The sequence below is a fragment of the Camelus dromedarius genome, chromosome 10 (assembly GCF_036321535.1).
Source record: "Camelus dromedarius isolate mCamDro1 chromosome 10, mCamDro1.pat, whole genome shotgun sequence".
Classification (NCBI taxonomy): domain Eukaryota; kingdom Metazoa; phylum Chordata; class Mammalia; order Artiodactyla; family Camelidae; genus Camelus; species Camelus dromedarius.
In genome coordinates this window covers 7,161,738-7,182,065 of record NC_087445.1, presented here as the reverse complement: position 1 = coordinate 7,182,065, position 20,328 = coordinate 7,161,738, and the positions used below count along the sequence as shown (strand labels likewise).

The following is a 20,328-nucleotide window of genomic DNA, read 5'->3' as shown; positions in this document are numbered from 1 at the left end:
AGTTCTGGAGGAAGGTGCAGTTGTCTAATGTTAGGGTTTATGCACCTCCAGGCTAAGTTGTAAGAGAAGGAGCATGCCGCAGGAGAAGAGCTGGCCCTTGGGATTCCTCTTCCTCCAGATTTGGGCAGGTTGAGGCCTTTTCGGTATAACGCTCTCATTAGCTCTCCAGAAGTTTTCCCATATGGAAAAAGGATAGTGGAATTCTAGGAGGGTCTCAGTAGCTGAATGCAGGTCCGATTCAATCGAGGACCTCAAGGAAGGAGCCTAGTTCCACCAGCCGGGAGGCCCAACCTATTGGTTCTCACCAGAGCAGACCAGCAGTGTCTGAGATTGGAGACTGAGAAGACTGACTTCTGCTATTTTGCAAGGCCTAACCCCGACGCACTCCCTTTGGTGACAGCCCTTAGAAGTGACCGCGCTGCGAGAGGTGGGGATGCCCTACCATACCCCTGTCCTCAAGAGGATTAGGGTGCAAAAATACTGGCGATCCTGGAGATTCCAGAACACTCCACTCCTTTCTCCCTCAGGAACAGAGAAATAGGACTTTATTCTGTAATCTGAAATTTCTTGGTCATGAAACCTTTCAAAATTATGTTTAGGAAACCTTGGACTTGGGCGGGGGAGGGCAGCAAGAGTACTTGAACATGGACTTTTGGGGGTGCTGTGATGGAGACTCTGGGAACAGAGATCAAAAGATTTGGGTATAGGGACATGGCTCTGACTGCAGAATGAAGGATTCTGGGTCCACTGAGATATAGGGGTGAAGGGACATCTAGGTTTGGGGAATATTGGGGAAATAGCTGTAGGGCCCTCCTGGGATGAGAGGTAGATGGGCCCTCCTGCACAGCTAGGTGGACCCATTATTTTGGGCTCTGAGATGGAAAGGAGGGGGACATTTCCCTTATAAGTCTACTCTTATGTGTCAGGAGGGCACTGTGGGTCACCTAAGGGAAGTACTGAGATGATAGGATGGGAAGGGCTCAGGTAGATGACTGCCTGCATCTCAGTTGAGGGATCTTGTCAGAGGCCTGAGTGACTATCTCATCAATGCCAGATCCTGTTGGGTAAGGACACAGGAGGCAGCCGTTAGGGTGAAGAGTTTATTTATTGCTCAGCCCCCTTGGCCTGGCCAGGCCAGCCTCTACCAGCAGTGGTAATCAGGATAGTTCTCCGACACAAACTCAGGGTGGACCACATAGTTGTTTCTCTGGGGGCCACCGGTCTTCTTGAAGTGACTTGTGTCCCATCTGTGGGGAGAGATGGGTCAGCCCTTTTGGACCGTCATACTTCTGACTCCAATTCTCAAAGCTAAACTTATCCCACATTTTGTCCCCAATACTGACCCCAGACTCCAACGCTGACCTCTTGACCTCAGATTCTACTGTTAAATTTTTATTCCCAATACCCTGCTCCCTAAACATTGGCTTCTTACTCGTTACTTCAAGACCTGAACCTACGCTCTGATCTCTAGACTTTAAGCCTTACTGCCAACCTGTAACCCCTCAATGCCGTCTCCACGCCCCCTCACGGGGTCCTCACTTAGTCGCCAGCTTTGATGTCCCCGTGGTACTGGCGCCCCCTGGTGGCACATTCCAGTCAGTGCATCGCAGCGGACGTTTCCCACCCCCAACTAGTCCCCCGGACCCCAGCCGCACCAAGGTTACAGCTTCCCTGCGTGTGCTCATTTGCCTGTGTGTGCGCCAAACTTACCTAAGGTTCGGACAAGGGTAGTACGATGGCGGGGGAGTTATAACAGCACATTGCATTCCGGCCCGGTGCTCGCAGGGCGATACACTCCTGGAGGAGGACGCAGAGGGCAGGATGGAGTTGGGTGGGCCTTTTGATATCCCTCTACGCCCCAACCCAGACCAAGACTCCCAGTTGCGCTTCAGATGTCAGTCCTACGGTTCGGGTATTCTCCCCTCTGGCCTCCTGGTCCTTCAAGACCCATCGAAGCATCGTCTCTGGGAAGACACCTGGAAGTCCCCCTCCCCGTAAGGCCTCGTTTCTGCCGCCCAGGCTGAGCCGTGGAGACCGCTGGACTCTGGGAAGGGTAGTGTCCAGTCACTAAGGACCTAGGAGCCACCAGATCCTGCCATGGGACGGCACTTACTCCAGCTCTTACCGATGAGACGACGTTTCTGAGGCTTAGGCAATTTCTCTGTCCCCTATTCCCTTCTGAGCAATAAATCCAGTCTCGCACAATGAATCAGGCTCTCAGCCTGGGGAGAGGCGGAGGTATCGCCAAGGGGTTAGGGACAGGGTTCTGGACCTCCCTCCTCCTTTCACAGCTCTCTAGACGGACGCAGACATTGGAGTTCTCCCAGGCTCGGCCTGCCTTGTCTAACACCAGGTGCAAGAAGGCTGCCGCCTGTTGAGCGCTCGGGCCCCAGATTCGTCGACAATAACACTCGAGACTGTCTACCTCCCGAGGTGGTGCGGGGCTCGCAGGAGGCCAGGGCCCCTCTGGTAATGCGGTCACCAATTCCTCTCTCTCTTAGAACCCGGCGATGACCCTGCCCATTACCAACGGTGACCCAAGGCCCAGGAATAGAGGACACTGTTCTGAGGACACATGGCACTCCCTAAACTAGAACCTGCGGCTCCAGGGCCGGGTGTCCAGGTAGGAGGCTTGGCCGGTGGGCATGGAAGGGGATGTAACTGGTGCACGGGGGTTTTTCCTCACAAAACCCCTCTGGAGGAGGAGAGGTACAGGAGCCCGGTTGACTTTGAAAGCAATTCGGAGAGGGATAGGGTCGGGAATTTGGGGGAATCTTCGTGCAGGTTCTCTCTTCTCAGCGGTCCGCTCAGACACAGGCGCCCAGTAAGGGGGCCCCGCGGGCTGGAGGCGGAATGGGGTCCAGCAAAGAGACAGAGCAGAGCTAAAAGTGGCGTGGGCTGGAGCACGCGGGTAGGGCGGGGCCCTGGGGGCGGGGCTCGATTAGGGGCGGGGCCCGGCTACTGCGCGCGCTGCCCCGCGAACCTTACAGTCGGCTGCTCTGCGCACAAAGGCCGCAGGCGGCGTTCGATGCAGGGTGGCCCGGCGACGCAGGAGTCCATCCCGCGCAGACAGTAGTGGCGGCCCGAGCAAGCGCTTTCATAACCCTGGAAGGGCAGGCGGCCCGGCAGCGGGTCCACGCACCCGCAGCGAGGCGTGATCTGCGACAGCGGCTGGTTGCGGGACAGCGAGTTCAGCATGTTCACCACTACCTCTCGCTCTGTGCCCGCGGTCCCCGGGCCCGGGCGGCCCAGACAGAGACACAAGGTCGTATGACACAGAGTCATGGGAAGAGACAGAGTCAGAGACAGGAAGAGATGGAGACACAAACAGGGATAGAGACAGGGTTACACCCTCTCCAGGGCCCTCGGTCTCCACCTCCTACCCCGGGTCCCTACCCGCCATCCTTTTGGCCTATCCGTTCCCCTCCACTGTCCCATCACCCGTTACCGTAGGCGTTGAGTCGCTCCGGCTTAGGAGGGTACACCAAGGGCATTCCTCGAACTACTGTCTCCATCCCGGCCTCCTGGAAGTGGCACACACGGTACCTCAAGCTCTGACCCGGGAGAGTTCCTCCTTCTGGAGGTCTTCCCAGAACACCCAGACCAGTCCCTGGCTGCGCCTTCTCCCGCCCTCCAGATGCTCCCCTACTCTCCCGCTCTGAGTGTTTGGGCTTGTCCCTGGGCAACGCCGTTTACTCTGCCTACCAGGGGTTAGGGGTGGAGGTGGGCTGTAGGTGGACCAGGTCTGGACCTGGGCCTCTGACAACCCTGTCTCAGAGTTCGCTTTTGATTTACCTCTCTGTGTCTAGCTGACTCTGTAACTGTGTCTCCGTGTCTCTCTACTAGGGTTTTTTTTTTTTTTTCAGTATTGCAGTATTGCCTAACTATCAGAGTCATTTGGGGAACTGGTGAAAAAATTTTGATTCTTGAGGAATTCTAATTCAGAAGGGTTCTGTCAACCCGAGGTCTGTCATCAACCTACAGTTAAGAACCCTATTCTTGGTGAGCAGGGTATAGCTCAAGTGGTTGAGTACATGCTTAGCGTGCACAAGGTCCTGGGTCCAACCCCCAGTAACTCCTCTAAAAGTAAATAAATAAATAAACCTAGTTATCTCCCCCACCAAAATATTTAAGAACCCCTAATCTTGCCTGAGATTCTCTCAGATTCCTGCTTTCTTCACACCTGGGTCTGTGGCTGGACTCTTTCCTATCTTCTTGGAAGACTCCCCTGTATCTATCTGCACTGCCTCTGGATCGCTTTGTTTCCCCTCCCTTTGTCCTTATTCACATCACAGAGGGGAGGGAGGAGCAGGTAGACTCAGCCTATCATTGACTCCTTACCAGACCAGCCAGGTGGCAAGCTTCGGGAAGGTAGCTCATTAAGGACTGCACACCAGCCATATGTCCACAAAGCCTAGCTGATATTGGGACTCAGGGGACCCAGCTCCTAAAGATTGGGACCCAGGGGCCCGACACAGCTCCACTCCTGAGCTCCCTTGTTTTCTAGAAAATACAAACCCTAGTCTCACAAATGGGAAAAAGGCTTGGAGCATTGTGAGTGGGAAAGGGCTAAGGAACTAATGGTGAACTATCAGTCATTGTGGTTTGGGACAGATGGGGATGTGTGTCCCAGACCCTAGGCATCTGTGCTCTGCACAGTAGATACCTTAGGCAGCCGGGGAAGGTATGTGGTACATTTGTTCCAGCCGGTGCAGTTGTACGGTCCCATCCTCCATTTGTTATACTGGTTACCACACAGGTAGTTTGGGTTGCAATTGTCTGCTTGATCATAGGGGTAGAGACGTAAGACAGTGTTACTCTTTATTCTATCCCCTGATCTGGGACCCCTTAGATGTTTCTTCTCTGATCTCCAGCACAAAGCTGGACTCTCACTGATCTCCCTCAGGCTGGAGAAGCCCAGCGTGGCCCCACGCTTGTCTTAGACACTGAGATGCAGCCCATATCCCATCTAAGGCAAGCTTCTGAGTGGGGTCTGGATCTTTTGAGTTGATCACTTTTCATCCTGGCACTACCCTCTCTGAATCAGCCAACCTGGGAACCTTGGAAACAGAGCCTCCTCCCAATTCCTTCCTCTCATCTTCCACATCCAATTTCCAAAGTTTGCTTATTCTGCCTCCTTAAAAGCACTTGAATCTATTCCTTCTTCCAGCCCCCCCCATGATCTCTGCAGCACCCCCCACCCCTGTATCTCTGCAGTGCTTAAACTGAGAGACAACATGTCATGGTTAATAGAATGGACTCTGCAGACAGACTGCTGTGGTTTAAATTTCAGCTCGGCCAGGTATTAACTGTGTGTGACCTTGACTGAGTTAATTAATTTCACCATGTCTCAGTTCCCTTAATTTTAAAATGGAGATACTATCTACCCCACAGGGTTGTTGTGAGATTTAAATGAGTTAATATTTGTAAAACACTTAGAACAATGCCTGGAATATAGGAATTATTATTATTATTATTATTATTATTATTATTATTATTATTATTATTATTATTATTATTATTATTATTATTATTATTATTCTACTGGTTTCCCTGCCTCATTTTGAAATCCTACAGTCCAATCTCTACATGGAAGCTGTGGCACTTACCATAACTGAAAATCTGACCAGAACATTTCCCTATTTAAAACCCTCTAAAGTTCCACCCATCCAGTCACCTAAGTCTGCCCTACAAGTTTCTCTATGATCCACCCCGCTAACAGTCTGAAAGAACACATGTGAGAGATTAGGAAAGGAGGTCCAGGAGCCCTAGAGAAAGAGCAAGTGTGTATGTGGGGAGCAGTGTGTTAGGATTTGGAGTTCTGGGTTGGTAGGTTTTTCATACTGAGTTTAAAATGTTTGGGGCCATCCAGGTAAACTTGACCATAATCAGATAAAGGAGAGTGGAATTCTGGTGAGAGGTCAAGGTTAGGAACAAGGGCTTGGAGTTGTCAGTAAAGATATGGGTTGGACAAAATGGTCTCAGGAGAGAAGAGGGCTCAGAGCAACACCTTGAGGAACCCCATGTTTCCAGAATGATTAGACCAGAGACTCAGGAATTTGAGGCATCAGAGAAGCTGAGGAAGGAAGGAGTTTCACGACGTAGAGCGTGGTCAGAGTGAAATGCACAGAGTAGGTTTCATTAGGTAAAGACTGAAGAGTCCCATGGATGAGGTAATTGGAACCATACAAGATCAGTTTTAATAAACATTAAACATGAATGTAGGAGATGAAGATTTATCATCAATTCATCCAACAAATACTTATGAAGCCTGGCACTGTTCTAGATGGAGGCGGCACAGCTGTAAATAAAACAAGATTCTCGGCTTGTTTGGAATGTACAGGGAGACAGATAATAAACACCTAACCAAGTGAGAAAGATACTGTTTCATAAGGCATAAGGAGTTAGGAAGTAGAGATGGTGAGTATAGACAATATTTCCAAGAATCTTGGCTGTGAAGAGGAGGAACAAGAGAAATTTGAGGCAGGAGGAAATCAGAAAAGGCTTCCAGGTTGAGGGGAGAGAGGTGTGGTGGGACAGAGGGATGCAGGAGAGAAGGGGAACCTGATGGAACAGGGTCACTGTGAAGATAGGAGGAGGTGGCACCCAGAATACATTTGAGGGGATTGGTGTGGAGGAGGTTAATACTCCCTCCCTCTCTCCAGGGATAAGACCTGGGCCTCTTCTCATTCTTTGGCATTGACTGGGAGCTCCCAGAAGGCAGGGCTTGGATCTCCTCCTCCAGGGTCATGGTCAAGATTAGGGTCAGGTCAGGTGGTTGGGAGTCCAGCTGGAATGAGGGTGGTTAGAGAAGAAGCCCAGGTCATGGGTGGGGATAAGGTTTATATAGGATCAGAGTGGAGGTCAGGATCCAAACTGAGTTGAGGTGAAGGGTGTTTTTTGGGGTCACTGAGTGGGCTTACAGTTGGGTGACGGGTGAGGCCCTACCTTCCTCTTGAAAGAGCCAGTATTTCTCAGGCAAGTAGGGGTGGCCTGGTATGGACCCCTTATAGCTGTAGTCCTGCACAGCACATTTGACCATCTTCTGCAGGGCTTCAGGATCCACGTGGCGCCGCACAGTCTGAGTCAGGCCCTGGGCAAGGGGAGAGGGGAGAGATAGCCAGGTGCACGGAGGCCCCAGCCTTGGCATCCTGCTGGACCTAGATTTAGCCCCTATTGAGAAGGTCAGGATGAGACTTTGCTGCTCCTACTCCCTGAAAACCTCTCAGCTGAAGGGCCTCTTGGATCCTCTGGGCCCAGCTGAGGTTTTGTTCTGTGGGCAGATCCTGCACAATCATACTACATATGGGTGGAGGGGCCCCATGACTAAAAGTGAGTTTTACACACACACACACACACACGTCCAGACATACACATGAACCTGTGTCCAGATACACTCAAAGACACACATGCAGATATACATCTATACATACACACTCAGACATGCTCATACACACACAGAAACAAAATCAGTCATTTAGAAGAACTCACAAATGTCAGTTTTTCCATCTGAGGCTTTCCTCAGATGTCTGTAACCTTTGATTGTCTGCTCATGTTTGAGTAGGAGACTAAAAGCTCATTGGAGGCTTTGAGCTGTGGGTGGGCTTTGTCAACCATGAGCATCATTGCAGGAATGATCTGGCTAGACTGTTTTTTGCAAACTCTGTCAGTATCTTTAGATCTTTTCTCTTGGGCTGATCAGATCCTTCAGAAGAGACTCTTGCAATTTTTGGCCTGAGAGTAGTGACCTAGCTCCCAGTGTTCTGAGAACCTAGTGGGGAAGAGGGCTGTCGGAGGTTTTAGCATTCAGAATATGGAGGTTCACCTGTTTTCAGTGTAGTACCTCGACTTTAACTGGGCCTGATATCCCCAGTCCTGAGATCCTTGCCAAAAAATAAGCCTTCTGATTTTTGCAGAGATGAGGCGGGCAGTCACCATATGGTATGGAATAGAACAGGGGATGATTAGTGGCTTTAATTGTTTCTTAACAGCTTTCAAGTCATTATTGTTTTAGTCTTGGTCCTGTCCCATCTTTGGTTCCAGAGAAGCCTAATATTACCAATTTCTGAGCCTTTCAAAAATTCTGCAGTTTTAAGTTGAATTATGTCTTATGTTTCCCACTGCTGGCTTTGGATTTAGCTTTCTCAGATCTGCTAAGTTAGTTACTTCTTATCTATTACACTTTCCAGCTTCTGAAATTTTGTTGCCATCGTCCCTTCCTTCTCCTATTCTTGTGAATTTATGTCTTAAATATCCATTTATTGTAGTTCTAGAGGGGTTTTAGGAGGAAGTATTTTTAACCCAGAGAACTGTAGTTATATATTCTACATGTTGCCTTATCAGTTACATGTTGTAAATATTGTCTCTCAGTTTTTGGCTTGTATCTTCATTTTCTTCTTGGTGTCTTTTGATGAACATGAATTCTTAATTTCAACATAGTTGAATTTATTAATCTCGTGTATAGTCTTTTGTGACTTAAGAAATCTATCCATATTCTAAGATAATGGAGATAATGTTCTGTATTCTTCTAAAAGCTATGCATTTTTACTTTTCATATTTGTCTGAATCTGTCAGGAATTGCTTTTTGGGTTTTGTGTGAATTAGAAATCAATTTTATTTTTATCCACATGGATAACCAATTGTCCCATGAGTACTCTGCTCCCACAGATTTGTAATGCCACCCCAAGCCTGACACATCTTTTCCATAGCTTTACTTTCAGTCATCTCTGTTGCATATGGTTTCCATGTATGTGTGGCTCCATTTCTGGTCTATTTTAATCCAATCTGTATATCCCTACAGTAATACTATGTTTCATGAATTTTATAGCTTGGTAATAAATATTAATATCTGATTGGGCAAGTCTCCTTCTTCAGGTGTGTTTTAGCTATTCTTGGGCCTCTGCTCTTCTCCATAAATTTTAGAAACAGGTGGTCAAATTCTTCAAAAAACCCTGTTGAGATATTAATCCAAATTGCATTGAATCTTTAAAAAAATATATATTTTATTATTGTATCATTTTATTTTATTTTAAATTGGCAGGGGGAGGTATCTAGGTTTTATTTCATTTTTTGAGGAGATACTGGGGATTGAATCCAGGACCTCAAGCATGCTAAGCATGCGCTCTACAACTTGAGCCATACCCTTCCTCCTTGAATTGCATTGAATATTAATGTGACTTTTCCTATCCATGAGCATGTTATACCTTTTCATTTACTTAAATATTTTTTTAAGTATTCAGAGTTTTATAATACTATCCATAGTTTTACATATACTGTTAGATTTATTTCTACTTATCTTTACTCTTTGTTGCTAAAATGATATATATTTATGATTATGCTTCCTAAATATCTGTTTTTGATGTAAAGAAATGCAATTGACATTTTTTATCTTCTATTCATCCAACTTTCTAAATTCTTATTCTAATAATTTGTAGATTTTATATACACAACTCTCATCTGTGAATAAAAGTTTTTACAAAAATTCCTTTCCTATTCTTGCATCTTACATGATATTGTTTTCCAGTATTTTGGTTCTTTCTTTAAATTTTACAAATTAAAAATTATTATAATTATTTTCTATAGATAGTTTGCTTAAGTTTATCTCATATTTACCAATTTCTTATAGCTCACCATTCGTTCTTGCATCTCAGACCTTCCTTTTGTGATCATTTTCCTTCTCCCCAAAGTATATCCTTTAGAAGTTCCTTCATTATGGTAGTAAATATTTTAGTTTTTGTTTGCCTGTAAATGTCTTTATCTTTCTTTTGTTGTTGTGGGAAGACATTTTGAAAATAATTTCTCTCTGCATGTTTTTAAGATCATCTCTTGAGCTGATACTGTGCAGTTTCATGTGAGTTACCAAAGAATCTTACGATTCATTTGTTAGTTGTGGAAAATTCAGAGCCTTTTTCTCTTCAGATAATGCCTATTCTCCTTTCTGCTCTTTCCTTCTGGGACTTGGAGAGGTTGAGTGGGATCTTCTCCTTCTATCTTTCATATTGCTTAATGTTTCTTTCATATTTTCTGTCTGTCTCTCTGTGCTGCGTTCTGGGAAATTTCTTTCACTCTATCTTTCATTTCACTGACTCTCTTAAGCTGTGTCTAATTTGCTCCTATACCCATCCATTGAGTTTTTGGTTCTAATACATGTATCTTTTATCTCTAAAATTTCTTTTTCATTTCTTTTAAAAATTTGTCTGGGGTTATTAAAAGTATAATCTTTTTGTTGCTTGTTTTGATGATTTCACGTTTTATTTAAAAAAATTCATAATTATTTTGTATTCTTTAACTGTTAATCTAATATCTGATGTTCTTAGAGGTTTAAGTCTGTTGTTTCTTGTTTCTGCAGACTCTGTCATATGGTGGTTTGTTTCCTTATATCTCTTATTGTGAGCTCAGTTTTGTTGACTGTACTCTGAAGGACACCTGGAAACCTACATTGAAGATATTTTCCATCATAGAAGATATACATTCATCTGTGTGCGTGTGTATGTGTGTGTGTGTTGGGGGGGCAGGGAGCCAGAGATCACTGAACTTTCTGGTTCAGTTTGTAGTTTACAGGTTTAATTGCTCCATCTTTCAGCTAGCTTAAAGCTTAAACTCCTGCTTGTAGTAGTGATAGTGGCATTTGTCCTCAAGGCAATCCTGTCTTCTAAATATACTTACCATTTGTCTCCAGGATAGTCCAAAACAAAATGAAAGTGAATTTTTATGCATGACCTAGTTGTTTTGAAGCAGGAGGGCCCTTCAGAGTTTCCAGACCCTCAAACTGCCAGAAGCAGAAGTCTTTTGCCTTTGTTATTAATCCCACTGCTATCTGACTTTCATTCCTCTCCACTCACTGTAGCTGTCTGGCCAAATTGCAAAGGGTTACTACATCCAAGAGATCCCTTTCTGTGGCAACAACATTTGACACTGAGCTTTGTCCAATAATGCTGTCTTTGTCGGTTTCTCTTTGATTTTCCTCCTATCACTCTGTCTCCTTTTATGGCTTTTCTTCCTTTACCTTCCCCTTAAATATTGATATTCTCCAAAGTTCTGTCCTTTCTCTGGCCATCTTCTTACTCTTTTTTTGGCAATCTCATTTACTCCTATGACTTCAGTTACCATCTATATATGCTGATGATTTCAAAATCTATGTCTGTAGCCCAAACCTCTTTCCTCTTCAAATAAGTATATCCTGCTACCCACCAGACGTCTTTTCCTGGAAGTCTTTGAATACTTTTGTCCCCAGATGAACTCCAAATGTCTCTCTAATCTGCAATTCCAAATCTCAGTTGGTAGCACTGCCATTCTTCCAGTTTCCAGAGCTCAAAACCCAGGAGTCATCCTAATTGCTCCCCTCTTCTTTATATCCACATGGTGACCAAGATCTGTTGATTGCCTTCCTAAAAATTCTCTCCTATTGAGTGTGGAAAAGCAGGCAGGAACTCTCATATTTTGCTGGTGGGCATGTAGATTATTAAAACCCTTATTATAGTAATTTGAAGTTATATCCAAAGTTTTAAAAATGTACATATCCTTTCTTCCAACAATTTCATGTCTATGAATTTATCCTAAGGGAATAGTTGATGTATACAAAGATATATATACAGAAATAATTGTACTAGCAAAATAACCTAAATTTCCAGTAATAGAAGGTTCCTTAAATATATGGCATGTTCATAAGATAAAATACTACACAGTTGTTAAAATTACATTGTAGAATATTTTTGAGACAGGAAAATGTACTTGATATATGGTTTTGTGAAATAAGCAAGATACAAAATATTAGTAAGTAATCTGACACCATCTTCATAAAAAATATTTTCTTCCTGAAAAGGCATATAATAATAAATTAACTGGTTATTTGGGGTAGGGAGATTATAGGCCTTTTTTCTTTGTGCTTCTCTGAGTTATCTCCATTTTCTGCATTGAGCACATATTTATTTTGTAAGCATAAAAATTAAAAAAATTCTCTCTTATTCAACAAATTCCCTTTCCCACTGCTGCAGTCTCTTCTTGTTTCCCACCTACAGCCTCCTCCCTCATCCTTTATCACCCCCCCGGGCTTCCTGCCCTCAGCCCCAGCCCCTCCAATCTCCTGCCACAGTGGCCAGAATGCGTAACTCACAATCCAAGCATGACACTCCCAGGCTCAGAAATCTGGAGCATTATGACCACATTTCTCAACATAACCTGAGGCCTTTGTGGTCTTCAGGCTCCTCTTTTACCATAGGGCTGGCCTTTCCCTCTGCTCTAGTTCTTAGTTTCCAGTGGGTCCCTGCCTCTGAGCTTTCCTTTCTCACATTTCTCTTCTGCTCGAAGTATCTTCCTCCTGGATCTCTTGGTAGACCTGCCCTTCAAGTCCCAGGCACAAGCTTCCCTTTCTGGCTCTCATACCAGTACACGCCTCTGCTGGTGCATGTTCCACACTGGGCAGCCGTACCTTGTTCACTTTTTGCTGAGAGCGTCTCAGAGGCAGGGCCTGGCCCTTCATTGGTATATCCTGTATACCTGGCACATGTAGCTACTCGGCAAAGTTTTTGTTGGATGGTACACACGGATAAACTCCCCTAGGCAGAGTCACAGTTAGACTCACAGATCTTCTCTCCAACGCTGCACAGCCCCACTTGGCCATCTATCTTCAAGTACAAACACAGGAGAATTGCATGCATATGAGTGATACTCATGAATAAAAACATGCCTATAGGCATAGCCCACAGGCAGCCCCAGGGCCTTTGCACTTTCTGATCTCTCTGCCTGGAACCCTGTTCTTTCAGCTCTTCACCAGGCTAGTTTTCATCTTTCCAGTGTCAGCTCAATGTCACCCTGAGAGAGAGAGCTCTTTTACCACATCTTTATTTAAGTAGTTACTTTCCATTTCCAGTACCCAGTTTATTTCTGTTACAGAATTTTGGACAATTTATAAAACTCTTGATTATCATCTATCTCTCCCCATCTCCTACCCTCGTGGAGTAGGAGGGGGCACCATGAGGGCAGGATCTTTTACTATTTTATGTATCATCATAAATTCCATTTCTAAGCAATTGAATCACATACACACAAATCTTCAAATAATTACAAACATATGGCAACTGCACACTGTCCAGACATACACGGCCATACACTCTGGCCTGCCCACCCCACAACCCCCGCCCCAACTCTCCACTTACCGGGGTCACAAACTTGTTGGCTTCCCAGGCCCACAGAGGTGGGTCCTTATAGACCTCCTTGATGGAGGTAGGAGCCCTGTACGAGTCACTGTAGGTGCTGATGGGGGTCTTGGTCTTATGGGAAAAGAGGAACATAGTGGGGTCTAGGGGATGCTGTGGTGGGCTCTACCTACCAAGGGGTCCTGCAAGACATCAGTGGCCACCCTCCCTTTTCCCAGATAGCCCACGCCTCTAGCCCAGCAGGTGCCCCTAGCTGCTCCGCCCCACTCCTGTGGAGGATCTCTCAGCTTCCCTCCCCAACAGCCTTCCTGCTCCTACCCCACCCTGGTTCCCCCTCTAGGATGGTCCCTTCCCATTATGATATCATCTGGCTCAGCCCCATCCCTGGAGAGATGGAAGAGGTCCGATTTCCTCCCTACCCCAGCCTCTTCCTGCTTCAAGCCTCTCAAAACAGCCCAATTTCCAAGAGTTCAGAAGGCCCCTGGAGATCTTCTAGGCCAAGCTTCTCACTGTGATGAAGAGAAATGGAGGTTCTGAGAGGTCAAGTGACTCGCCCAGGGCCATGCAGCTGGTCGGTGGCAGGCCTGGCCTGGGAACCCACGGGTGGAGGTAGAGTGAAATGTCCACTCTGAGGATCAGTTCTCTGCCCTTCCCAGCCCATCTGCCCCACACCCCAGGTAGGGAGCTGAGGCTGGCTTGTTTGATGCTTTTAATATCATTATTTGTGTTACACGATACACAACCAAGGATGATGGTCAATACTGCGATGGAAATGTTAAAAAAAAATATTATACACGGCTCATGTCTTCCACACATCTTCCTGGAAATAAATTAGTGAGCGCGGAGAAACCTGGCTGGGTGGCCGCCAGAGCTGAGGGTAGAGGGAGTGTTAAGGCAGTATCTACAAGGGGGAAGGTGACAGGGGGCACACTAAGGCCTCGATTCCTCCCCTCCAACCTCCCAGGCAGGGAGGAGGGAACCATGCACTCTCCCTAGACCCAGAAGGTGCTGGCTGCCAGCTTCCTACCTCTCTACACCACTCTCAATGCCTTAGTTGGAAGCCCATGCCTGCCAAGGAACTAGGTATATCTTCTGGGGAGGGAGCCTTTCCTATGTTCCTCAGGGCCAGAGAGGTTGAGCAGTGGGCCAGAGACACACAGCAGGTCAGCAGCAAAGGCAGGAGTCTAAATGAGCCCTGGTGAGAGCTCTTCCGGGAAGAGAGGAGGTACCATGTTCTTGAAGAGTGAGTTGAGGAGCCTAGGGTGGTGGTGGTAGTAATAGGAAGCTTGGCTCTGGGGCCGAGATGACTGGGGGTGGGTGTGCTGACCAGGGTGGGAGAAATAGGCTCTGATGGGGGCCAGCATGGGCCTTGTAGATGCCTTCTGTGTCCTTGCCTCCCTCTGGCATGTTGTCATCATCTCACCAGGGTCCCTGCACTAGAGGAGGTAGGGGTGGCTTGGAGGAGTTGAGGGTGCAGAGCTGCACCTCAATACAGCAGAGCTGGCAGGCCCTGGGTGTGGTGCAGGGAGAGTGCTACCCTTCCTAAGCCAGCAGCCTTACGCTTTCTTCTCACTGTCCTCTCCCCCTTCCAACTCCCACCTCCCAGGGGAGTGGGCCGTGGCCGTGTTCTGCACATGCTTGTAGCATATGAGTGGTGTATATTAGAGTGGATACACCAGCCAGTGTCGGGGGTCAGCATGGAAGAATGGCCCTGGAGTACGGGGTTCGTGGGACATGGACCTGAAGAGGCGGAGGCTATCTGTGCTTCTGTGTTTCTCTGTGTGTGGTGCAGGTCAATATTGCCACCCCAGGGGAGGGCCTTGGTCACCTCTTCCCTCTTGATTTTCATCCTCAGCTTTTCTGGCAACTACTCCTGCCCCTGCCGCCAACCAGCAACAGCAGAAGAAGCAGCAGTAAACACATTCTGACTCATAGACACCCCACACAGCCACACACACAGTATATATCCACACACACATACACATTCACAGACACACACACGGATTCCCCAAAGATCTGCAGGTATTCAGACATACGCAGGTCCAACAGGAGCCGCCCCCTCTCCTTTCCACACAGACATGCAACTCAGGAAGCCCCCAAAGACACACAGACCTCCCTCTCCACCTCTACAGAAATTTCTGTGAAGAAATTCCTTCAGGTTTGAAAGGACCTTAAAAATAATTTCAGATGCGGTTCATTGTACAGTTGAGGAAGCTGAAGCCCAAAGAATGTTAATTGTCTTGTTGGAGATAACGGGGAGAGTGCCAGAACCAGGGCCAGAACCCAGGCCTCTGACCCCCAGTCCCCTGCACTGCTGAACAGCCTCTCACACTGTTAACAGGCCACACAGTCACTTCCCCACCATGGACACCCCAGACATCTGGAGAGACAGGCCCAATGCAGAGAGACAGACACACACCCTGACAGCCTCAGGCACACACACATTCTGCCAAGCTGTCCCTACCATACACATGCAGTTACTGTATTCTCCTAAGCTGGCTTCCTTGAAGATTCTTACTGAGAAGCAGCCTCCAGGATCTTGGGCTGGAGTGAGACGGGAATGGGGCATTCGAGGCCAGCCTTACCTCCTGCTTCCAGCATGGGACAGAGACCAATGAACAGAACAGAAGTGTGTGTCAGGGGGTGGGGGGCCCAGAGAGATAGAGGTATTAGGGGCAGGTGAGGACAGATCATACCAACCTAAACTCTGGCCTGTCCTTAAGGCCCACCACACCCTCCACACAACCCAGAGAGCAAGGAAGGGGGTGAATAGGGCAAAGAGGTGGGAGAAGGCAGTGATCTGATGGGTGGGGGGGGCAATATCCCACTGGGCAGCTTTGCCAGGCTTTCCATCTGGAGATGAGAGAAGAAACACAGATGGTACATGGGCCAGCAGAGGGGCGTGTGGAGGGGGCTGGGCCCCGCCCCTACTGCTCTGGGCCTTTCTCCCTCCTAGCTCCTTCCCTTGTCAGGCTGGGGCTGGGGGGGTTCATGGCTTCGCTGGGGTGGGGCCAAACCCCTGGCTTTGTGCTCCCTCCCCCTACTTGTTACTGTTGACCTCCTTGCAGTCCCGTCACCGCTTTCTTCCACCGGACTGCAGCTTTGGGGAGGGGGCAGGTTGCTGGGCGAGGTCCCCCCAAGTAACTGAACAAACAGCCCCCTCCCCTCCTCAGCGCCCCGCCCCCCTCCCCGGGGTGGAGAGAGACCCGGTCTTGGTTTCTCCGGCTCCATGAACACACAGAGGTACACGTCCTACCATAGGAGGAAGCAATGACTGTTACGAGGTTGGCGACTCCAGGGGGCGTGGGGGCCAGGGGCAGGCAGACGAGCTGGGGAGGGGTTGGCCCCTGCCCGGTCCAACCTGGCCCCTGGCGACCCCACCCCGGCGGCCGCAGCGGCCCCGCCCGCTACTGAATGTGGCAGGCGGTGGAGGACGTGGCCTGGCAGCACATGCAGGTGGGGTTCACGGACTTGGGGGGAATGAGGTCCAGGTCCTCGTCGTCAGGGATCTCATCTAACCGGTAGCCGTCCTTCAGCAGCTGGATGTTCAAATCTTGGTTGATCTGCTGTAGACAAAGGGGGGTGGAGGTCAGGCTCAGAGCGATACGGGGGCACCACCCCCGACTGGGGTTACAACCCCAGGCCATCTGCACCCAGCTCTGTCCTATCCCAGGTCTCCCTGAAACCCAGGGCTTTGCACAGCCTTTGGCCTCAACCTCAGTTCTGGCCTCCTTTACAGGAACATCCTTGTGGAGTCTGGCCCTGCTACATACCCTATTCCATTCTAACTTCCCATCTCAGGCCCTGCCTCTATTTCAGGCCTGCCCCCATAAACTGTTGCCCGTATTTCACACCCCATTCTATTTAAGTCTCTGTTCCAACCAAGTTTGAATACAAGCCCCGCCCCTAACCCTGGGCTCCCAGCATTAGAGGGACAGAGTCCAAGGCCTCACCTTTCTTTCACACCAGATCTTATCCCAGGCCCCACCCCCGCCATGAGCTCCACCTAGCTTTGCCCATTGCTCCTCTCAGGATGTGATTTGGCATTGGTCCCACCCTTCTCCTAGATGGACGCGGTCTGGCTCAGGGGTGTCCAGGGCGGGAAGGGGTTGGGGCCTCACCTCAGCAGAGGAGTAGCCAGAGGAGGAATATCTGGACATGTCAAAGTCATCATCACTGGCCGTGGAGGAAAGAAGACAGGAATTGATTCCCAGACATTAAAGGGAAAACTCCCTGTACTCACCGCCCCCATCAAACAATACCCCAGCCTTCCCCCATGCTTCCAAATAAACAGCAGGATCTAAATAAAAACTGTGCTTGCTGTGGAAATGCAGTTTAAGACAGGTTCCTTAGCCCCACCTTTCTAAATAAATTGCCTTAACCTCCTTCTAATTCAAGTTGCTACTCCCCCAAATCCCTCCCCAACTTTTTTTTTCTAGGCTCAAATCACCCTGGTTGTTGGGTTTTCCCGAAGTCCAGGTCTAGCCAGGTGTGTTCCCAGCAGTAGGACACCTCCCTCAGAGGGGGCAGGGCAGCCATTGGATCAGCTGTCCCAGGCCAGCAGCAGACTGCACAGCCCCCTTTTCCTCTCTCTGCTCTCCGCTGTCTCCAGGTAAAAAGTTCCATTCCTTGGGGAAATTTTTGGAGAGCTCCTGGCTGAGGAGCACCCCAATTCTGACAATATAGCAGGTGTGGTCTGTACAGCCCACTTGTATGTTCACACAGGTTCCTATGGCTTGCCTGGCTGCCCCAATGTCCCCGTACATACCTGTCCGTGTCAAGGGCTACCAGTGGCTTCTCGTCTGGGCTCTGGTCAAGCGAGGAGTAGCCTTTATTGGGGACGACCAGCCTGGGTGGAGAATTTTGGAGATTGGATTGGAAGCTGGAGCATACAAGCCTGGCAAGGAACTGGGTTGGGCCCTGTCCCACCAATTCCCTCCCCTCTCCCACCCACTAACCCCCTCCCCCCACCACCTCGGATCCTGTGAGACTCTCTCCTGTCAGAGAGGAGATGGGCCTGAGGAGGGAGGGAAGAAGGGAGCCTCAGAACCAGCAGAGATATGCTGGCAAGGCAAGGTCCAGGTCAATTTGCGGGGGAAGGGGGCCTCTACCTTGTCCGGGCCATGACATTGTTCTTCTTGGGCTGCTGGTTGACGGGGCTGCCCATGCTGCCATTCTTCAGGGAGCCCTTCCGGGCCAGCTCCCTCTGCTTCTCTGCAGGGGAACATGGGAAGGAAGCTGTGTCCTGCCCTCAGGGCCACCCTGCCTTACTGCCCAGGGCAGCCTGGGCTCGGCCTCCATGGTGAAACCTCTTGCTTCTCTAAGAACTGAGGCGGGGATCCAACTCCAGGCCCTGCTGCTCAGGAGAGACAGTACTTGGCCCTGCACAACCTGAGGCAGATAGTGAGGGGCCACAGGAGGAGGCTGACCCCTGTATTCCAGGAGCTGTACTCCCAAGTGGGGCAGTTAGTGTGTGCCTCATGCCAGAGAAAGGTTGGAGAGGGAGAGATGGAGCAGAAGGATGGACCAGTCGGGGCTTCCTGCCAGTGACACCTTGAGCTGGAGAGAAGAGGGCAGTCTAGAAAGGAGGGATAGTATACACAAAAATGCATTTAGGAGTGAGTGTCATAAGTGTGGATCTGGATGGGATGGAGGGGTGAAGATGGAGGGAGGTCAGGTTGGAACAGTAGAATACATTTATTCAGCCATTTGTTTTTTTGGCCAACATCTGTGTCACCAGTCATGTCTCAGGTCCTGTGTAAAGGGCTGGAGGCTCCCTCTGATTGCAGATTCAGAGTATGAGGGCCTTGAATGCCAGACAGGAGTTTGGGATTAATGCAGAAGTAAAAGAAACCACTGAAAGTTGTGGAGTGGGAGGGGCAGTACGGGGCTGGCAGGGTAAGGGGCAGGAGGCTGGGGGGCCACTCTGGCTAGACTAGTTCTGAATTCTTCAGAGCCTATGAATTTCATGGAGCTGGCCACCAGGTGACCCATTGCCTGGGTGGCACTGTTACCAGTAGCCAGGAAGCTGCCTGAGCCTTGGAGGAGGCCTGTCTCAAGTAAAGCCCAGATGTAGGGAAAATGAGTACTAGGGGAAAGCTCTCATAAAACAATCATAAGCTCCAGAGAGAAAGGATAAGATGGGCACTTCCAGCTACTGTGACTCTGGAATTTCCCCAACCTCCATGTCTCTTTGTCTCTTATCTTTCAGTCTCTGATCCTCTTTCCTTGCCATGGCTCATCTGAAGCCCTCAGTCCTGACCCCCACCCTTTCCAGCAGGCAGCAGCTGCCATTACCACCCCAAGCCTCTAGGGGGTGCAATTTGCCTTAAAGTTGCTGGTGGTGATTTTCCTTAGAGCAACTGGGACAAGGTTGTGAATTTTCAGGAGTTTTGGTGGTAATGTAATGGACAGGGAAAAAAAAGTGTTACTTTAAAAGAATGTTGAAATTGTTTCACATAATGAAAAAAATGCTAACAATAAACTGGTAAAAAAAAACCTATGGACTACTATGCAACCATTTACAAGAATGAAGTCATTCTCTGTATACTGATACTGGAAGGGGTTCTAAGACATTAAGTGGGGGAAAAAAAACCCCAAAATTTCAGAAAATGTGTACAGTATGATACCACTTATGTTAAAATACAAAATAAAACTAGAAAAAGCTTGAAATGATTATCTCTGGGGAGGAGAATGTGATGGGGGAGAGTAAAGGAGAAGTTATACTTGTTAAAATACTTGTGTTGTTAAATTAAACAATAATAAGCAAATAAAACTGGCTGCAGTTTGAGTCTGGTGTCCTAGGAAGATGAACAAATTCCACTAAAAGCTCTCTTGTTTAGAAAAACAGCCTGAGGGGCTCCCTGGATGTGGTCTGGAAGGAGAAAAGCAAGGTTAAAAAAAAAAAAAAGTTGACTAACATAACAGGGCTCTGTGAAAAGGAGTCCTGGCAGCTGCAGAGGGAGAAGGTTTTAGAACAGATGGGAAAGGGCTCTTAGGAATAAGGAGGGGCCCAGTATTTGGTGGGCAGCTGGGGCCTGAGGTGAAAATGGGCAGGAGGGTGGCGGGGATGGCAGAGAAGTTGTGAAGGATAGTGATGGCTTATATTTAATTGTAAAATTTTTCCAGGATGCATACTGTGTTATAATTTCTCTTCATGAAACCAGTTTTTACA

At 48.3% G+C, this 20,328-nt stretch overlaps 2 protein-coding genes across 8 annotated transcripts in view; both read right to left on the bottom strand.

The window, feature by feature from the left end:
- Window positions 1–1,125: 1,125 nt before the first annotated feature.
- SPMIP6 (sperm microtubule inner protein 6) lies at window positions 1,126–13,742 on the bottom strand. 2 transcript variants are annotated; one of them, XM_064490130.1, is made up of 7 exons: window positions 13,155–13,742; window positions 6,949–7,093; window positions 4,667–4,782; window positions 3,449–3,524; window positions 2,984–3,218; window positions 1,711–1,797; window positions 1,126–1,247 (listed from the first exon to the last, which is right to left on the bottom strand). In XM_064490130.1, exons 1-7 carry the CDS (start codon window positions 13,287–13,289, stop codon window positions 1,142–1,144), a joined length of 900 nt encoding a protein of 299 aa, XP_064346200.1. In that variant the 5' UTR covers window positions 13,290–13,742; the 3' UTR covers window positions 1,126–1,141. The 2 variants fall into 2 exon arrangements, with proteins under 2 accessions (XP_064346200.1, XP_064346201.1); XM_064490131.1 differs by lacking the exon at window positions 1,126–1,247 and having other exon boundaries at window positions 2,989–3,218.
- Window positions 13,743–13,846: 104 nt separating this feature from the next.
- The window catches only part of FAM219A (family with sequence similarity 219 member A), a 49,367-nt gene continuing 42,885 nt past the window's right edge, over window positions 13,847–20,328 (bottom strand). For 4 of the 6 annotated variants that reach the window (XM_031447246.2, XM_031447249.2, XM_031447248.2 and 1 more), the window contains exons 3-6: window positions 18,266–18,368; window positions 17,923–18,003; window positions 17,276–17,330; window positions 13,847–16,720 (exon numbers count right to left, since the gene is read on the bottom strand). In XM_031447246.2, the coding sequence (XP_031303106.1) occupies window positions 16,562–16,720; window positions 17,276–17,330; window positions 17,923–18,003; window positions 18,266–18,368 (398 nt within the window). In that variant the 3' untranslated portion in view covers window positions 13,847–16,561. The remainder of the gene's footprint in view (window positions 16,721–17,275; window positions 17,331–17,922; window positions 18,004–18,265; window positions 18,369–20,328) is intronic. The other 2 variants (XM_031447247.2, XM_031447250.2) reach the window with 1 other exon arrangement.